General features: G+C 37.7%; 1 protein-coding gene across 1 annotated transcript; it reads left to right on the top strand.

Moving 5' to 3' along the window:
• The first annotated feature begins 7,179 nt into the window (after positions 1-7,179).
• On the top strand, positions 7,180-18,821 carry slc7a3b (solute carrier family 7 member 3b). The gene is made up of 12 exons (XM_017474386.3): positions 7,180-7,336; positions 11,667-12,092; positions 12,421-12,582; positions 12,937-13,108; positions 13,434-13,546; positions 13,635-13,857; positions 14,424-14,563; positions 14,935-15,037; positions 15,309-15,508; positions 16,861-17,027; positions 17,156-17,264; positions 17,704-18,821. The coding sequence occupies exons 2-12, from the start codon at positions 11,723-11,725 to the stop codon at positions 17,796-17,798; spliced, it is 1,854 nt and encodes a 617-aa protein (XP_017329875.1). The 5' UTR covers positions 7,180-7,336; positions 11,667-11,722; the 3' UTR covers positions 17,799-18,821.
• Positions 18,822-19,656: the final 835 nt, after the last annotated feature.

Raw genomic sequence — 19,656 nt, 5'->3', positions numbered from 1 at the left:
TCTTAGCCTTTGGTAATTTGTTGTTAAAAAGGATAAGCCAACATGAAGATCGAGGCCTGTTTCACGAAGCTGGTTTAGGTGGCTACCCAGGTAAGTTTGAGTTTAGTTTGAGCAAACTCTGGTTTTTTGGTCTCAAGAAGGTGGATTGGTTTTTAGCGGGTTTCATCGCCATGGCAACTCACAAAAGATTGAGAACCTCTGGTTTAGCACTACGATAGCTTTAGGACAGAGGTTCTCAACATTTTGTAACTAAAGCTCCTCCAAACCTCCCCTATCATGTGGCATGTCACCCCCCCATTGGAGGAGACTAGGTATAATGATTATATTTGATATAGAATATAGATATCTATATATAACCTAATCTATAATCTGTTTTGATATATAGGTAGATAGATATTTTTGCTTTTGTGTTTTTGTGCTTTTTTAAAAGTACTTTTCATAACTTCATGATTTTTTAAAAACATGACTTTTATGACTATAAAACTATATATAGTGGACAGGTATGCAAAATGAATGTCCTTGTAGGACAGTACTGCCGACATTTGGAAAGTTGCTAAGGTTTGTCCAGAAAGTCACTACATTTGTCTTTAGGTGCCTTTTTTTTTTTGCAAAAAAAAAAAAAAAAAAATGTCACTAAAGGGGTCTTAAAGGCCTTTAAGTTGGCAGCACTGGTCTGCACTGACAGCTAGATAGAAGATAGGCTAAGCTCCGCCTCTCCCCAACAAAAAGAAAATATAGAAGGAGAGGGAACGTGGGGTTTTTCATTTATACACATTCTATTTGTGACAGCATCCAAACATCCCAGTTCACTACAACACTCTATGCCTGTGAGCCCTCTAGCTCTGCTCCTTTACCCAAGAAAAAAACTATTTTCAAAAGGCTTGACTGAACAAATGTGTTTTCAGTCTGGACTTAAACACTGAGACTTTGAGTCCCGAACACTAATTGGAAGACTGTTCCATAACTGTGGGGCTATTCAAGGTACCGACAGCTAGCCTGCACCTTTTTGCTGAAAGTGGGCGTGGTAGATCATAAAAACCAAAAGTTTGTTCGGATACTGTGGCGTGAGACCATTTAATGCTTTATAGGTCAAAAGTAGTACTTTAAAATTAATGTAAAATTTTTCTGTGAGCCAATGCAGTGTGGATAAGATGTGGTCATACCTTCTGGTTCTAGTAAGGACACTTGCATCTGCATTATGGATTAACTGGAGCTTGTTTATTGACCAACTGGAACATCCAGTTCTACAATGTATTCAGAAAGCTCATGTCTAGTTACAGGTAGTCCTAGTACAAGTATTTCTTTCTTGTCAGAGTTAGGTAAAAGGAAGTTAATAGGCATCCAGTGTCTAATGTTCTTGACACATTCCACAACTTTATTAAGGTGGCATCTGGCTTTGCTGAAACATACAACTGTGTGTCATCAGCATAACAGTGGAAGCTAATACCATGACTTAACTGGAGCCTCATGAGGAATGGGTTAAGATTCCTCAGGAACGCTGCCAGAAGCTATGCATCTCGTTTGCAGCAGGTCATAACAGCAAAAAGTGCTCTACTAAGTACTAAAGATGTTTGCTATGAAGGAGTTGAATAATTTTGAAACTGGAGAAATCATTAAGTTGCATTTTCAGTTGAATTTGGGGAAACCACTTGAAGCATTCGCTGTGTTGAACTATTTCAAGTGATTTTGTTTGAGTTGTTCATTGCAAACAGCTGAAAGTCTGTAAATTTTGACAATAAACCTGATTTGCAATGGGGGCTGAATCATTTTTGATTGCAACTGTAGGTACGAGCATAGCTGCTGTGCTACAACTTTTTCTAAGATCTTGGAGATAAATGGGCAATTTGATACTGGCCTAAATATATCCTATTATATAACACATTGTGTACAATATAGACTATATTATATATTATATATTTTTGTACATTTCAGCATTTTGCAATGATCAATAGAATAGTAGGCCTGTAATTAGGAAAATACATGAAATTACTGAAGCATAAATCATTATTTCATCATAACATGTTAAGTTACTGTTTTTTGTTTTGCCTTTACAGATACATTCTCATTGTGACTTTCTATAATGTCTTACTTGTAAAAAGAAAACCAAACACAGGAATTTTTCAGCAATTATTCACGTAGTTGTTTCCTGGGGAGAAATATGGGCTTAGAAAGAACATCAGGAAATTGATGCACTGGTATGAGGAAATTGTAGAGACAATAAAACTAGTTTTCCAGACAGCCTATGACTGTGAATACTATCTTATTCTTTATATTCATTCCTATAAGGAAGTCTCTGATAAGAAAATAGAATATGACTGGTTTTCTGGGAATAGTCAACCATTAAACTGTCAGTAGATCTGTCAAAGGTCCTTTGCAACTATTCATAAATTTGATGACATTGTCACCCAATATGTACCTGTGGGCAAATGCAAATATGCTTTGCATTTCTTTCCTCCTCTGTATTATATACTGTATTCATATTCTTATACATTCTTATCTTATGTTCCCATGGTCAACCAAAGCAAGCCAGTGGAACTTTCCAAGTCTGAGTGATGTTATTTTTTTGGTTGGATATACAGTAAGCATCCATCTTCTACCACTTACTCCTTCTTCAGGGTCACAGGGGAACCTGGAGCCTATCCGAGGAAGCATTGGGCACAAGGCGGGGTACACCCTGGACAGGGTGCCAGTCCATCGCAGGGCACAATCACATACACACTCACACACCCATTCATACACTACAGACACTTTAGACATGCCAATCAGCCTACCATGCATGTCTTTGGACTGGGGGAGAAAACCGGAGTACCCGGAGGAAACCCCCACAGCACGGGGAGAACATGCAAACTCCGCACACACATGGCCCCGGCCGGATTCGAACCACGGACCCTGGAGGTGTGAGGCGAACGTGCTAACCATGCTAACCATGCTAAGCCACCGTGCACCCCGTAAGTAAGTATGTAAAGCTTTTATAGCAGTTTTTAAAAACAATGTTTACAAAGTGCTTTACATAAGACATATAGTAGACACAGGAAAATAAAATCAGTAGTAAGAAATAAAAGAAATAAAAGAAATAAAAGGCTAAACAAATAAAATAGAATAAATAAAATAATACAAATAAAATCAAGTATGGAAAATTAACTGGCTTGAGGAAAGGCCCCAGTGAACAAATGTGCTTTGAGATTCTTTTTAAAAGTGCTAATTGAATCAACTGCACGTAGGTTATCACAGGGAGAGAGTTCCACAGTTTAGACCCATAGTTATTAAAGGCTGTCGCATTTGGGTACAACAAGCAGGTTGCAGTTGGTTGGTTGACCTATGTGATCTAGCAGGTGTATATTTAGTGATCATATTACAAAGGTATGTAGGGGTACTACAACAAACACATTTGAGAATTAATAAAAGGATTTTAAAATCAATTCTGTAGGACTCAGGTAGCCAGATTTTTCAGTCTAGTACGTGTCAGCATTGTTACAGCTGCATTTTGAACTCTTTGTGTTTAATGGAGCTCTTTGAGAAGCCAACCAATTGCAGTATTCGAGTCTAGATGTAACAAAAGCATATATGAGTTTCTCACTGTCTGTGGGGGAGAAAATATCACGTACTTTAGAGATGTTATGAAGGTGATAATATGCTGTTTTACAGACAGTGCTAATATGTTTTTTTAAAACTGAGATCACTGTCAAACACTATCCCTAAATTCTTAACCCAGTCATTTGCCTTGAGAGACAAGACTTTCTCTGTGCATCATTTCCCATAATAGGTACCCGTCAAATCTTTATTTAGCTGCAGAAAGTTCTGTGACATCCACAAGTTTATGCTCTTTGTGTAGTTTACAAGGGTACTTGTCGACTTGTGGGCATCTGGTGCAAGTGAGAAATAGAGTTGCGTGTCATTGGCATGCTGATGGAAGGAGATGCAGTAAAGTGGCTAAACCATTCGTAGAATCATGCTTGCAATGACTATCATGGTCTTGCAATGATTATCTAGATCAGTAGTGTCCAAGCTTATGCGCAAAGGGCCAGTGTGAATATTAGTTTTCTAGCAAACATTAGTTTTCCAGCACAAAATGAAATGTTAGAGAAAAATGTTTCAGTAAAGAAAGCAGCATATTACATAAGAGAGCACTTTTCAAACAAAAACACAATGAAGGCCTGCTGGGTTTTGCTGCAAAAATAAGAAACAAGTACAACAGTCAAAGTCTCCAGAAGAACCGTGGCTGGTTCGGCAAGATGTTCAATACAAATTACAGCTCATTTCCTTATAAAACTGCAGAGACTACCATTTTTATTTATTTTTTTGCCACACAAAATATTGACTTTGTTTCATTTCATCTGTTTACTGCTCTTTACTGTATTTTAATGATTTCATTATTTTTAAGGCATCTTTGCTCTACAGTATTTCTTTGCATGTGCCTAAAACTTTTGCACAGTACTGTACTCTGTCGTGGAAATTAGACAACACTCGCAGACTCGTCTTCTGAAGGTAAAAAGCTTTATTACAGAAAGATGGTTAATACAGGATAGAATAAAGCAGGATAGAATAATTTAACCTGCTATGAAAATCAAGTGAATATGCATTCTCGTGAACAGACAGAAAAGGCTCAAAATGTGTGCTAAATCTCTAGACATTCAATTAATCATATAACCTATAGGCTCCATAGAGTAAACCTTAAGAATGTAAAAGAGTTTACGTGAGGGTGAGTCCACATACAGCAATTTGGTAGGACTTACAGTTTTCTCTTCCCTTCTTCTCTTTTCTTTTTTTTTAAATAATTATTGTTTTTTTTTTTTTTATTAATATTTTTATATCATGTACCGCTGATATGATGGAATGAGTCAATGGGGCATGCCACTTGATAATAACTTGCTGCAAAAATACTGCGCCTCTTGTGCTTCTTAATAAGTACACTCTTTATTTATTTATTGCTCGAACTGGATTCTTTCCGTTAGCAAATATTTTTACCGTTATTATCTCTCTCCATATATATATATATATATATATATATATATATATATATATATATATATATATATATATATATATACCCCCGTCGGTATATATCTTAGTTTTGAAGCTGTGATCTAAGAAACACCAATCTCTCTGCCGTCACAGAGGCGAAGTTCTTGTTATAAGAAAACACTCCATGTAATACTTCTCTCAATACTCTATGACTTCGTAAAATTATGCTACTAAAGAACTTTGAAGACTTATGCGGGACCTATAGAAATCAAGTCACCTTAGACACTTAGTCCCATCACCACAATCAGCTAAATACCATATTTGGGTATAAGTGTGTGCGTCATGTACTCTTTCTGCCACAACGATGTGATTGGGGGGATTGATCATTAAGTCTTCCACCCAATAAACTCCAATATCGTGCTTTGGTTTATCTTTCCAGCTTAAGGGTCTACCCCCGGACCCCCAGTGTTGTCGGGAACGGTCCCAGTGATTTGTGAGTTTATTTCTATGACCGGGCTTACTAACAGATACCACCTATACCAGGAGAAGGGTGCACGATTAGGAATAGGTTTGTATGTATGAGTGGATGTGCAGGTTGACATGTAATGATTTGTGTCTAGTCTGCAACAGTAGTCTGCGGTCAGGGAGCTTTGGGGCGTAAGAGGTGAGGTAGCAAAATCACATCATTTAACCTCTGTCCTGGTCATGTGGCTATATAGTACACACTAATGAAGTTCAGTCTCCTAAGAGTACAGTTTCCGTATCGTCAACATTTTCTCCAAAAACTACATGTCCGTGATTTCGCAGGCTACTAGATACCACTTAAGACCGTCTATTGTGGAGTCGCATGGGATTGGTGTGTTGATGTGTCGGGTTGTAGTGTGTCATGTGTCATGTGTGTGGGTGTGTATATGCAGATAGAGACAGCAATACACCATTTCATAAAATTCTAATTCTAAATTCAAGACTCCCTTCCATAGAGACAGCAATACACAATGACTTCATAAAATTCAAATTTCTTGATGATGCCTACCAATCAGTGGTAAGGCTGCATCGGTCTTTTGCTCTTCACAATAAAGGACAAATCACCTTCGTGTCAACAGGGATTTTAGGGTGAAACTTTTCCATGAGCGTACTCCGTTTTTGCTTGTTGTCCAGAAAAGCTGAAAAGACTCGCGCAGCCGATCGAAGAAATTAGACAACACTCGCCGACTAGTCCCCTGAAGGTAAAAAAGGTTTTACAGAAAGATGGTTAATACAAGATAGAATAAAGCAGGATAGAATAATGAGAGTGCTCTAAAGCGCTTGTGCTGAACCACTACTATATATATGAAATGCAGAGCATGACACACTTCTGTGTACCCATAAGAAGCAGTTTGAGGCAGTTCAAACAGGCTTTGTTTTAGGGGTCTTAGAAGATGTGCAGACGAACCTTAAACAGAAGAACATGTTTGTGTCTCTGTAAACAGATAAACATTCTGTACTAATCTAAGTCACATGACATGGCCTTCTTAGGCGTTATCCTCAGATGAACAGAAAAAGAACAAGAACAAAACTATTACAAAATAAAAATGAGTAATTTCCCTCACAACTCACAATCGCCTCTCTGGCACCAACAACCCTTCCACAGTCAGTCCCTGAGATCACATTTTCCCCCTATTCTGATGTGTGATCTGAAAATCTCTTACTTATCTTTTTAAAGTACCATTCCAGCTCTGCAGATTTCCCAACAGAAGCAGAGGCAATACTATACAAGCATGCACACACAAAAACACACAAAAGTGAGTGTCTTTTCTTCATTCAGCTTCAGCAGTATTTCGATTTTCTCACTGTTCAGACACAGCAGACATTTTCAGTGGTGGCCGAGGTACCAGGGTTAAACCATAGGTGATCAGAGTAAATTAAAAAAGTAGAGTAAAAGATATAGGTGTTAACAGAGATACTTTTTACAATGCATTGCCACCTCCTAACTTTGAAGTTCTCAGTGACGTCATCAGCTTCATCAACCACATACAATAATCTGATTAAAAAATACCAATAATCTAATTACAGGCAAATGTATCAGATGTATTTCTGTCTGTATAATCAGATTTTTATATAATTTGTAATGAACTGCGTTGATTGATCCAGTCGTGCGTGAAACCACTGGAACAGACCGCCCCATGACGTATTAAAAACGTCACCTGAATAAACCGCCCGCGTTTTTTCCCTTATATGGATTTCCTTTGGTTCAAATGTTTCCTTTTCTCCGACTCACAATCGCCAGACAAAACACATCTCTGTTCTTCTTCTTCTTCTTCTTCTTCTTCTTCTCTGTCTGTACGGATCTGGACTGTAAATCCACACACACACTGTCTCTGGCACACAAACGCAGGTAATTATGTTCTATCATTTCTCATATTTAACACGTCATAACTCCGATCTCGCAAATACTTTGGCATTTAGCTATTCACTTAAGTCTCAAGTTGGGTTAGGAAAAGGCGGGTTAGTTGCTAGTAGACTAGTTAAGGACAAGAGCTGACAAAATTAATCATTTTGAATAATGGTGTTTTTTTTCTCATCCAAAATGCTCAGAGAGTGCAGTGATGTGACCACGACTTCATCTCATTTAATCCGTAATCTGGTGACAAACTAGTCCAGAAACAAACGATGTGTAGAATCTGGTAGTATATATGTTGAGATATTAGGGGGGGATTTTTTTTTGTTCCAGGTGAGGGTTTAGAGGCTGTTTATTCTTTTTTTTCCTGCCCAAATGAATGAAACCAAGAGATGCTTCACTGACATCATCCGAGTTAGTCTGGGAAGGTATTCATTACATTCACACCAACGAATAGACTATATGTTGCTGTGTTATAGCATCGAAATGACTTTGTTGTTATGATTGTTCTTGTTGAGTTTATTCTGTGTATAAAGTCCTGTCTCGTCTTTCAAGATGATGATTCTTTCAGAATCTCCGTGTCTATGATTTATGATGCAACTAATGTGGTTGAACACGTGGACCAAAGCACTAGACAGTATTATCCTCGTGTTCCGGTTTTACATTGTGGCCTGCGTGTTAGTTTTCTCAGAGCTAGTTTTAAAACATCATACCATTCTTTGTGATTAAATGTTGCTTATTATTACTAGTAACAAGTACTTGATCATATTTTTTCCCTCCATTTGTGTACTTCTACAATACATTATATGTTGTGGGCATGCAGCCAGAGTGGCCTTAAGGACATTTGATTAACTTTAAAAGAAAAGAAAAGAAAAAAAATCTGACAGTGTTTTATTTTTCCAGTTGAAACTTAAAATTATTATTATTTTTTAATTATTATTATTATTATTAGAACAAAGTATGTGAGTACAACAACATAAATACAGAACAAACCAGGTATTGCATTGTGTGAGGTTGTGTTGTGCTGTACATCTCTGTTCAGTATGTATGTAAATATAGATATAAATATAAGGCAAGCTGTAGAATAAAGAGTAGAAAGGAGGGGGGGGGGTTAAAAAATTATGTGTGTATATAATATAATAAACTACGGTGAATAAAATAAATAAATAATGGAAAATTAAATTAAATAAATAAACAAAGGGAGGAGGCATACCAAGGAGATACGGGGACGGGCCACCATTCGGGATGGAATCAGAGTAGGACTGTAGGGCAGGACTGTAGGGCATCCCAGCCAGTATTGTTGTTGTTGTTGTTATTACTATTATTATTATTATTATTATTATATTTATTTATTTTTGAAAATGGGATGGACATTTCTATTAAGCAAAACACCTAGACTAAAAATGTTTCTATACTTGCCATTTTTAAAAATTCTATACATGTTTCTGTGAATGTGCCAACCAATTCTCTCCAAAACAGCTCTTTAAGATTCAAAAGCCCATTTCTTGCTTATGATGAAACCTAACTATAGTGTTACATCAGAAGTGGGTTGAAAGGTCGAGTTCCTGTCCCGGTTAAGTGTAAATTTGCCGTGCTTATTAAACGGCAAGAATTTTGTGTTGTTTTGTTGCTGTTCTTAAAACACGCTGATTTTACACTAAGACAGCAAACTTGTAGGATTGCTTAGTTTGCACCAGTATTTTTTGTCCTGGCTCAAATGACCTCAGGGGTTAAATGACATTATATCATGGATTTTGTAACATGTTTTCACTGTGGCCTTCTGAAGGACGCTGAGCAGGTGTATCACACTCTGTCCTAAGATCCATTATCCCTGCTATAAAATAAAATAACGTTCTTGATACGGAGCAAGAGGTGACATGGGATGGCTTTTCATCCAGGCAGAGATAGAGTTTTTTTTTACTCCCATAGCTGGAATCTGTTGAGAGAGATCTATTTATGGGACTTGTCATTCGCAGGTTTTTTCGTACAAAGGAGTATCGAATATGACATGAAAGTTGATCGCATTCTGGTCGACATCGTGTATTTTTATACAGCTCTCTCTACTTAAGAGGTTACTGATATGGGACATTAATATGCTTATTTACTGTAAAATTGGCAGTGAGTCTTGTTAAATTCGTTGTGGAAACAACTTCCTTTAAGCTTGTACGGTTTCTTCTCAGTAGAAGAAACGTGGTATTTGTTGGAACTTACAGGTATGCCACAACTCTACATATTGCGGTTTTCTGTTACTTCCGCCTTTAACACTACAAGATTTATACTATAAACAGATGTTCTTTTATGGTTGAGGAAGCTGATGTCAGTAGGTGTACTAAATATAAATTCAGTATAGGTCTAGTAAATAAAGTGAGTTTTTCAGTAGTCAGAATTCTTTCACTATGTTCCTGACTAAATCTCTGTCTTGTATTTGACCTTCTTGATTATTTTGAAACGAAACATTTTGCTGTCTTTTATTATTAGTCATAGAATGCACACGTTTTCAACTAGATTTTGGCAGATCACGTGCTACTTGTATGTGACTACCAAATGAGATGATGTTGAAATGATCTCAGTGTAACTCATTTCCTTCAGCGCAAAGCATGGTGCAACATCTAAACCAGCTTGTCCTGGTTTATTCCTGTCCCATTAGGTTTATAATTGCCAGATAGTGCTTGAACAAACATGCATGGTTGCTCAGGTTGCTGCGCAAGACAGGAATCTGACTCCAAATAAGTTCCGTAAAATGGAAACTTATGTGCAATCTGTCTGATTAATCTGCTGGTTAATTCAGGTTAATCTACTGATGTACTGTTAGCCTTCCTCGCATCATTATTCATTCACATGGGATCAAATTAAAAATGTAATGAGCGATGAGTTACTTGGCTAGACTTATTCCCTCAGGCCAGACACATCTTTGCCACGTTTTCTGTCTTCCGCTTTCTATTTTTGGCATTCCTTTGTGATTTGCTTGCTTGATTTCCTCATATTCTAGTTTAAAGGAATCCCTTAATTTCTTCCTCCTCAGTGTTCTATCCTCAGTTTACATAGGTTAAATGGTTGCTTTTGGCATTTTTTTTCCCTTCAGTATAAGCACTAATTTCCCCCTTTTCAGTGCTCAATAATGAAACTCCATTCTTTTTCCTCACCATAGCAATAGTAAAAAAAATTTACATTTTCCTAAGCTATTCCCTAAACGAGTTAGCCTAAACAGACATGGTCAGCATGCCCACATGTCCCAACCATTAACCGCCTGGAGGTTTTTTTTTGTTCTCTGATTGGAGGCATTGTGTGTGTGTGTGTGTGTGTGTGTGTGTGTGTGTGTGTGTGTGTGTGTGTGGTGATGCACACAATACCAGAAAAAACTAATACCAGTGGAATATTGATATTTGTAAAGTTTATTGACATTAGTTTTGTGTTTGTTTTGCTTAGAGGTTTTATCTTAAACCAACAGACAGCAGAAAGACAAATTGCCACAGGTTACACAGTGGGAAAAAATGTAGGCCAAAAACTTGATGTTGATCTAATGTGGTTTATTATTTATCGGTCTCTGGTTAAATAAAGTCTTTTGTGTCACGTCAATATTATTGTGAAATTCAATGAAAAAATATAGAAGTTCAGTAGTAAATATTAAAAATTGAAATGAATCTCTGAGAGATACAGTATAGATGGTGTGTTTGTGCATGTGTCCACATTTGTACACTTGTGTGTTTGTATGGTTTTATAAAAAAAAAAAAAAAAAATTGGTGCCTTAGGTTTGAATAAATAGTTTAATTCATGTGAATATTGTCTAAAAAATTGGTTTGGTGAAAGCAAATATAGACAAATAGCTAATGGAAAAGTGTTTTTTAAGAGTGCAAAGATAATTGGAGTCAAAACATAAAATATGTCTCTGTATTAAATGGGACTCACCTAACCTATAAATGGATCATTAAACGTTTTTACCTGCCTAAAAAGGTTCTACTACTTCTTTCTGATAAGGAACCACTCTGTCATAGGGTTGTAAATACATTGCTTTCTCAAGAAAGACAACCAAAGAACCCTTACATGTATAGTGTTTTTACCTATGTAAACCCAGTGATAACAAATGCATAGATGTTTCTTCAGAATTTTATTTTTTTTAAAAACTTTTTTTACTCAGTTTCTGTCTATCTGGGATTTAGAGCTGATGTGGGATTACGTAAAACATTACATTGTCACACCGCTGTTCCAGGATCCATTAGCACATTTAGAGCATTTAATTCTTTATATACAAACAACAACATCTGAGCCAGATTTTGAACAATTCAATAAGTATTCAACCCACTAATGCTTGTTTTTTTAATCTTTCCAGTATTTTCTTCAACATTCTTCCTCTTTGCTGCTACCACCTGTGATTGATTTGGCACCATGATGCACTCACAGTTGATTAGATTTGGGAAGATGCTGGTGCGTAGACGTGTGCTGGACACCACCAATATGGATACTCGCTTTGCTCGCTGTCTGTCAACTCTGGACCTCATTGCTCTGGGTGTTGGAGCCACATTAGGGGCTGGAGTGTATATTCTAGCTGGAGAAGTGGCCCGGGAGAAAGCTGGCCCAGCCATCGTGATTTGCTTCCTGATTGCAGCTCTGTCCTCTGTGCTTGCTGGTCTATGTTACGCTGAATTCGGTGCACGCGTCCCAAAAACAGGCTCCGCCTACCTCTACAGCTATGTGACAGTGGGTGAAATCTGGGCGTTCATCACTGGATGGAACCTCATTCTATCCTATGTAATAGGTGAGTGGGTGGAATATCTTCCAATAAATGGAGTTGGTGCATCTGGGAATGAAGGAACACATGCAATTAACTCTTACTTAAAATGACCACTTGACATTAAAACAAGCTTGGTAACACTTGTTATGTTTGGATTTGCCACTGTTGAATACTAATAGATGAATTAGCTGTCAGCCCATGAGAGCTTATAAATAAGGCAAAACACTATAACTTGTTACAATCAGTCTGAAATAACTTAAAACATGTGAATTGTTTGTCTGTTTGTGACGGTCCTGAGGGTGTGGTGAGGTAACACTGCATTCAAGTGCTTTCTTTTTGCTTTCTTCTTTAGGCACAGCCAGTGTGGCCCGAGCCTGGAGCTCCACTTTCGACACCCTGGTGTATAATAAGATCTCAGGCTTTTTCAGTGAATACATGTCTCTTCCGGACACTGGGAACGTGCTGGCGAAATATCCAGATGTGTTTGCACTTTGTCTTGTCATTCTGCTTTCTTGTGAGTCCATTTTCTTAATGCCACTTCAGATTATTAAGTCTTTTCAGCTTCTGAAATGACTTCTTTTTATCGCTCTGCTCCAAAAGAGAAACAAATGCTGATGCAGTTCAGATGATATATGATATTGAGTACAAGTTAATAAACTGACATCAGCTACAACTTGATACTAATAATATTTTGTATATTTATGCAATGGGTATAGTCTATAGCATGCAAAAGTTGACAGTCACATTCAAATACCATCTTGAAGTGATACATACTAAAGCACAACTTTGGTTGTTAGTGATGAAGAATCTGTACCATGCCTGTGCTAAAAGACAGCAATGGCAGTAATTCTCACCTCCCACTCTGCAGGCCTCTTGGCATTTGGCGTGAGTGAGTCAGCCCTGGTGAACAAGATCTTCACAGGCATCAACCTGTTGGTGTTGGGTTTTGTCATCATTGCTGGCTTTGTGAAGGGTGACATTGCCAACTGGAACATCACAGAGGACGACATCAAAAGCAACAAAAGTCCTGCAGTACCCACGTGAGTCAATAAACCTCACCTCTGATGTGTAGGAGGTGGCGGAACATGTTGTTTTCAAGAAGTGTTGATTGGGCATCATGAAATGCTGTGGCTACACATGCACATCCTATATCAACTATGAGTCTGGACTTGGACAACATGGATATTGTTATAGAACACAAATTCTGAAAAGCTATGACTTTTTGATTAATAAGCAATGTGTGTACATACATTACAGCCTTCATTACATTGTAACAACTGTGCAATATATCTTTATAGATTGTTTTTCATGTTTTAATGCCATTACAGAATTAACGTATGCATGCATGTATCTTGTGTTTTTCAGTGAAACGGACTTTGGCACAGGGGGTTTTGCACCATTTGGCATTTCTGGGATTTTGTCTGGTGCAGCCACTTGCTTCTATGCATTTGTGGGTTTTGACTGCATTGCCACCACAAGTAGGTCACATACCACTTCTAGTGTAACATGTAGCCTTTTGATTTGTAAATCATGCCAACTAACTGGTTTACTTTCCCCTTTACATAGGTGAAGAAGCCAAAAACCCCCAGCGTTCGATTCCAATAAGCATAGTTGCTGCACTGCTCATCTGCTTCGTTGCTTACTTTGGAGTGTCTGCAGCTCTCACTCTGATGATGCCTTACTACCTTCTAAACGTTAAGAGCCCATTGCCCGAAGCCTTTACCTATGTGAGCTGGTCGCCTGCCCGCTACATAGTGGCTGTAGGCTCCCTCTGCGCCCTTTCCACCAGGTGTGTGTATTTTTTACGTTAACCCTCACGTTCTTTTCACTACTTGGCAATGAACATCCCGTTGACCCATCTGTTCTGACTTTATCACAATAAAGGTATGCAGTTTATTTTAGAATACCCAATATATCTTATTATTATTTCACTTACTAGAAGTGGAAACAGTACAAAACTTAACTTGCTGATGGCAGGTGTGAGTGAAACTAAGAGTCCCATTTAATTTCTCCCTTTTATTACTCTCGGGTCTAAAAAAATATTCAGAAGCCACTTGAATATAATCTCTTTATTTAAAGGATTTAAGCCAAGAAAATGTAAAAATTACTTTTAATACAGCCCCCCCCCCCCCCCCCCCCCAGATGGGTCCTTCCTAACCTGAAAAGAATGTAAGAGTTAAAGCAATGATATGAATTCGCTAATTATCTCTGCATCCTTTTTTTTTTTTTCATTTTCTTATTTACTTATTTATTGACTGATTTTTTTTTCCATTTCTGTGGCATGAAAGTAGGGGTTTTGTTTTTTTTCCTGTTAAGATTTGCATGTTAATTAGTGTTATTGTTGCCTGGCTCTAGCTTGTTGGGCTCTATGTTCCCCATGCCCCGTGTAATCTTTGCCATGGCTGAGGACGGACTGCTGTTCCGTTTCCTGTCCCGTATGCACAAGAAAACGAAGACCCCCATGCTTGCCACCATTGTGTCTGGCATCGTAGCAGGTAGAGCTGGAGTGCTATTCAGATTAGGATTAGGCTTGTGTGATATTGATTTTTCCCCTCTCACAATTTTATGTTTTTAAATATTGCAATAATTTCAAACCCTAACATAACTGTTTTATACAAATTGGGTTTCTAATGTCCACATGGCCAACATTTTCACTGTCAGTGCTGCTCAGTGTTGAGCAGGAAAGTACTAGTCTAAACACTGCATAAACATCACTGGACATTGTGCCAATATAATATCATGTAGGGATGATAATCATTATATCACACAAGCCTACTTGTACTTCCGAAATCTTTGCGTTCTCACAGATTACAACTTTATTTCCTTCTTGCTGAATGAACTTCTATGCGCTGTTTCCTCTGTGTAGCTCTGATGGCCTTCTTGTTTGATCTGGCTGCCTTGGTGGATCTGATGTCCATTGGGACCTTGCTGGCTTACACACTAGTGGCAGTGTGTGTGCTCATCCTCCGGTATGTGCACTTTCACACAGCACATACAAACACACATACAAAGAGAGGCACTGGTGGGTGTACCCAATGGTTTCAACTCAGTTTGGGGCTATTGGTCCAAATGACTGATCTTATTATCAGTCATTATTAGAAAATTAAGAACGGTATTTTCAGACCAATTTTATCGCTTAACAAATTCTCTCTTTTATTTGAGCTGTTTTGGTATGATTAAGGAAATGTCAATGGGACATCATTACTACTGCATGATTTATGTTTATCATTGTATTTGTAGGTACCAGCCAGGCAGCCTGAATTCCAGCGCTGAAAAAAAGAAAGTGGAGCTGCTCACACTGACAGAAATGGAGAATATGAAGAATCTGGAGAAAAAGCTGGTTGATGAGACGTTCTCTCCCAGACATCTGCTTCTGCCCAGCTCTGAGTCACCCACCAAGATCTCAGGCCTCATCGTCTATGTCACCACGGCTGTTGTCTGTAAGAGTTCCTTCACTGACAAGCTCTGTTTATCAGTAACTAACACCTTTCTTGTGTTTTGTTGCATGGGGATATTCTTTATTGTTGGGTATTTAGACACTCACACTGAGCTTTGTAACTCAAGGCAGCCAGGACTGTATGTAATTGGAGAATATTTCTCCAGACAAAATGTAGGCTTTTTTCATATGGTAAAAATGTATGGCCCATTGCAAGGGATTGTGAAGACAACATGCTAACTAAGAAGTATAAATACACTGAATGTGCTGACAAAACAGCAAGAGTCCAGTCTGTAGTGCAACTAACCGGAGAGATGCGAACAATAATCAGGGCTTGTGGCCATAACAGTGACGAACATTTGAACATTCTGACTGAGCTCCATCAAATAGTAAAAATAAATAAATAAAATATCATTTTAAAAACCATAAACTTATTGATAATGTTCTTTTAGGGTTCATATAGCTAGAATGCATATAACTTGTTTCACACAGTTCTTTTTAGTTTTTCTCAATGGAAAAAAAGTATGTTTTAAAAAAAAATGTTCATTTGCGCAAAACTAACAAAGTATTTGCAACAAGCTCATGCTTGTATTGCATCACTGTGCCCTCAAGCTTAGCAGAGGATATATATTTATGTAAAATGCTAACATAGTCTTTTAGTCTTTCTGGATGACTGTATGACTGTCTTGAATTTACCAATGTATCAATATCACTTTTTTCCCCCCATTTTTGATATGATGCCAACATTAGAGCCGATGCAAAATCCTCTCAGTAATCAAGCCATGTCTCTGCAAGCTGTTGTGGACAAATTATGCAAAACATCAGAGGCATGAACGTGTTGAGCTTTAATACAAGCTGTGTCTTGAAAAATCTCAGTTGAGTCAGTCAGCATCATATGTGTGGAGGATGTCACTGTGGCAACAAAAGAAAAATGAGAACTGGCCAATATGCCTATAACATTGACATAGCAACTTAGAAACCATAAATATATTTAATAATATAAAATGTCAACAACTATTATAATACTTTGCCAAAATAACATGGAAATGCTTTTTTTATTTACTTCTAATTTCTTGGCTAGGCTATTTTCCAGCAAAGATCATGTAAGGGTAAGGAACTGGTTTAACAAATGCAGAGGTAAAAATTTTATTAGAAATTTCATGATGTGAAGGGGTTTCTCAGGCTGCCATACATAATGTCTTTCATTATTGTAACAACCTGAAACTGTTATTCGTTATCAGATCCCTACTTTATAGGATTGAGGCAATGTTTGATGAAAAAATAAGGATATTTTCTGAGACTCTCTCTCTCTCTCTCTCTCTCTCTCTCTCTCTCTCTCTCTCTCTCTCTGTTTAGGTGTGCTTTTCACTATACTGTGTTTAGTGTTGGCAGTATGGTTTAAGAACATCATAGAGGGGCAGGCTGTATGGGTCACTGTAGTATCTCTGCTTAGCATCATCTCCGCCATCTGCATTGTCATCATCTGGAGACAGCCCCAGAGCACCGAGGCCATCAGCTTCAAGGTACGCATACATTCTTCGGTACCTTTCTTTCTATAGTGATCTGACTGCACAGTACAAAATGATCAGTTCTGCTATTAGTCCCTCCTTTTTCATGCATTCACCTTTAATGACCTCCTCTTTCATTCCAGGTCCCTATGCTTCCCATCTTGCCTTTAGTCAGTATTTTTGTTAACATTTACCTCATGATGCAGATGGATGGAGGAACATGGATCCGTTTCGCATTATGGATGGTTATTGGTAAGATAAGCAAGCATTTTTCTAGCACTTAAAGTGAAGATATTTTGACATGGAATAGAACTACACATGATATGAGCGTTCACTAAATTCTTTACCTTGAAGTATTGTGATAATTGTCAGTGCTAGTGATTTACATTTATTCATAGTCTATTATTCAAACCTACTTACAAGTGAGGCAGAATTCAATCCAAGCATAGACTTGTAACAGGAGCTGACAGTAATACAAGTGCTGCAAGATTGATTAAAAACAAAACAGTTAAGATAATTGTAAAAAGAACAGAGAGAGACACAACTAACATGAAAGTTGAAGAATGCACCACTACTCTGGCATGCTGCAAATACAGCCATGTAGCAGTCAGTCAGTAGACTACAATGTCAGTGATGATTTTTCTATTTAACGCTACGCTGGTCTCTTATCATTTCTTGTTGTTTCTTGTAGGTTTTTTAATTTACTTTGGGTATGGACTCAGGAACAGTTCGGAAGCCCAACAGAATTCGGAGGCTGTTCTGGTTGAAACTGTCGATGTATTGTAAAAACATCAGTAAAATTGAAGGACGTGCAGCCTAAGGAGGACGAGTAAAACCTAGTGTACAGTTTACAAGGAGTTTATGAAACCTTTCATACACGCACAATCATTTGATTTTTTTTTTGTATATTTATTGTATAAATCAGCTGTTTCTCATATAATGAACTGTTACGCTACATTTTACTTTTTCAAGCTAACAGAAAACTCCACCCTGACTAGTGTGTGAGTTGCATATCAATATTTATCTTCTTTTCATGTCGAGGTTCCACTTCATAATGGAACCATCGTTGTGGAAGGATTAGCTGATCAGCAGTATGATATTGAACATTGGCCAGGGTGCGGCAGAGGAGGGGTTTGCTCTTTTTTTGTATATTTATTGTATAAACCAGGGGAGGAATTTATTGTATAAATCAGGGGAGGAAACCGGCGTACCCGGAGGAAACCCCACAGCACGGGGAGAATATGCAAACTCCGCACACACAGGGCCACGGTGGGAATCGAACCCCCAACCCTGGAGGTGTGAGGCGAACGTGGGGGGGTGGGCACAGTGAATTAGTGGTTATCATGTTTGCAATGTATCTCTGGGGTTGGGGGTTCGAGTCCCATCCCTGCACTGTGTGTGTAGAGCTTGCATGTTCTCCCTGTGCTTCTTGGGCTTCCTCTGGGTACTCTGGTTTTTCCTCCCCCAGTCCAAAGACATGCGTTGTAGGCTTATTGGCATTTCCAAATTGTCCATAGTGTGTGAATGGGTTGGCACCCAATCCACATTATTACATTATAAAAATGAAGTCTTTGTAGTGTATTTGTAGTATTGATATTTTATTGCCTTTAGTCTCTGAAATGTTTTTAATGGTTTGTTGTTGTCTTGTTGTTTTTACTTTTTATGTTTATTTGTTTGGCTTGTTTTATTGTAAGTGACCATGTGATTTGTAATTAAGTAATTGTTTTGTAAATAAATTTTGTTCTGTAAATTTCCTGTACATTTTTAAAAAATAATAATAATAAAATTCATAAGTACAATTTGACACAATAGTATGTGTTTTATTAAGCATTTTAAAAGATCAGTTAATAATGCTAACAATTAAAAGAAGCTTATAGCTGTCACTTTAACACTGTGCAAACCGCAAGTCTGAATCATTACAAACCTCAAATTCATTTCTCTATGTATTTGGCCTACCATCAGTTCGGAACTATATGATCATCTGAATCAATTCTAATGCACTTACTTGCCTTGTAACTGAGTCTGATGCTTGCATAGAGTCTTACCTAATACTTTACTATTATTATTATTATTCTGGTGTGGTGTTGTTCCAAAATCTTTGTACCAGCTGGCATCATACCATACGCAGCTGCTCTCGCTAATAACTTCCGTCTCTAATGGGAAAAACAAGTGGTTGCATTTGTATGATGACTGGATTCTGCTGTACATGCTGGATGCTTTATAAAATTCTGTTGGACTTGCAGCACCTGCCAAAATCTTTCTGTATACCTATTTTCAACAACAACAAAAAATTGTATTGCTAACATTCTCCAACTGTGGATTATATTACATGTTTTGACCAAGGCAGGGTAAAACATCAGGAGCTGGATTTGCAAGATTACTGGTTTCTATGTTTCCTGTCCTCAAGTTAATAATATATGGAGAAATGTTCTGAATATATTATTCTTAAGATTTAATATCTATAGGCTAGACTATTTTGTTTCAAATCGAAAAAATAATACAAGATGGCCTATACAAATATTGCACTTTAAGAGGTCTAAGTGCCTCATGCCTAAAGCATGTAAGCATCCATCCATTTTCTATACTGCTTATCCTTTCAGAGTCACGGGGAACCTGGAGCCTTTCCCAGGGAGCATCGGGCACA

This window comes from Ictalurus punctatus, chromosome 8 (genome assembly GCF_001660625.3).
Source record: "Ictalurus punctatus breed USDA103 chromosome 8, Coco_2.0, whole genome shotgun sequence".
Lineage (NCBI taxonomy): Eukaryota > Metazoa > Chordata > Actinopteri > Siluriformes > Ictaluridae > Ictalurus > Ictalurus punctatus.
Note: the sequence above shows the minus strand (reverse complement) of the source record. Positions and strands in the feature narration are given on the sequence as shown.

Excerpts from the sequence above, each read along its gene's own strand:
- slc7a3b (XM_017474386.3), top strand. The coding sequence starts at position 11,723 with ATGATGCACTCACAGTTGATTAGATTTGGGAAGATGCTGGTGCGTAGA. Across the intron at positions 14,564-14,934 it reads TGTGTCTGGCATCGTAGCAG|CTCTGATGGCCTTCTTGTTT; the intron begins GTAGAGCTGGAG and ends TCCTCTGTGTAG. Across the intron at positions 15,038-15,308 it reads GTGTGTGTGCTCATCCTCCG|GTACCAGCCAGGCAGCCTGA; the intron begins GTATGTGCACTT and ends TTGTATTTGTAG.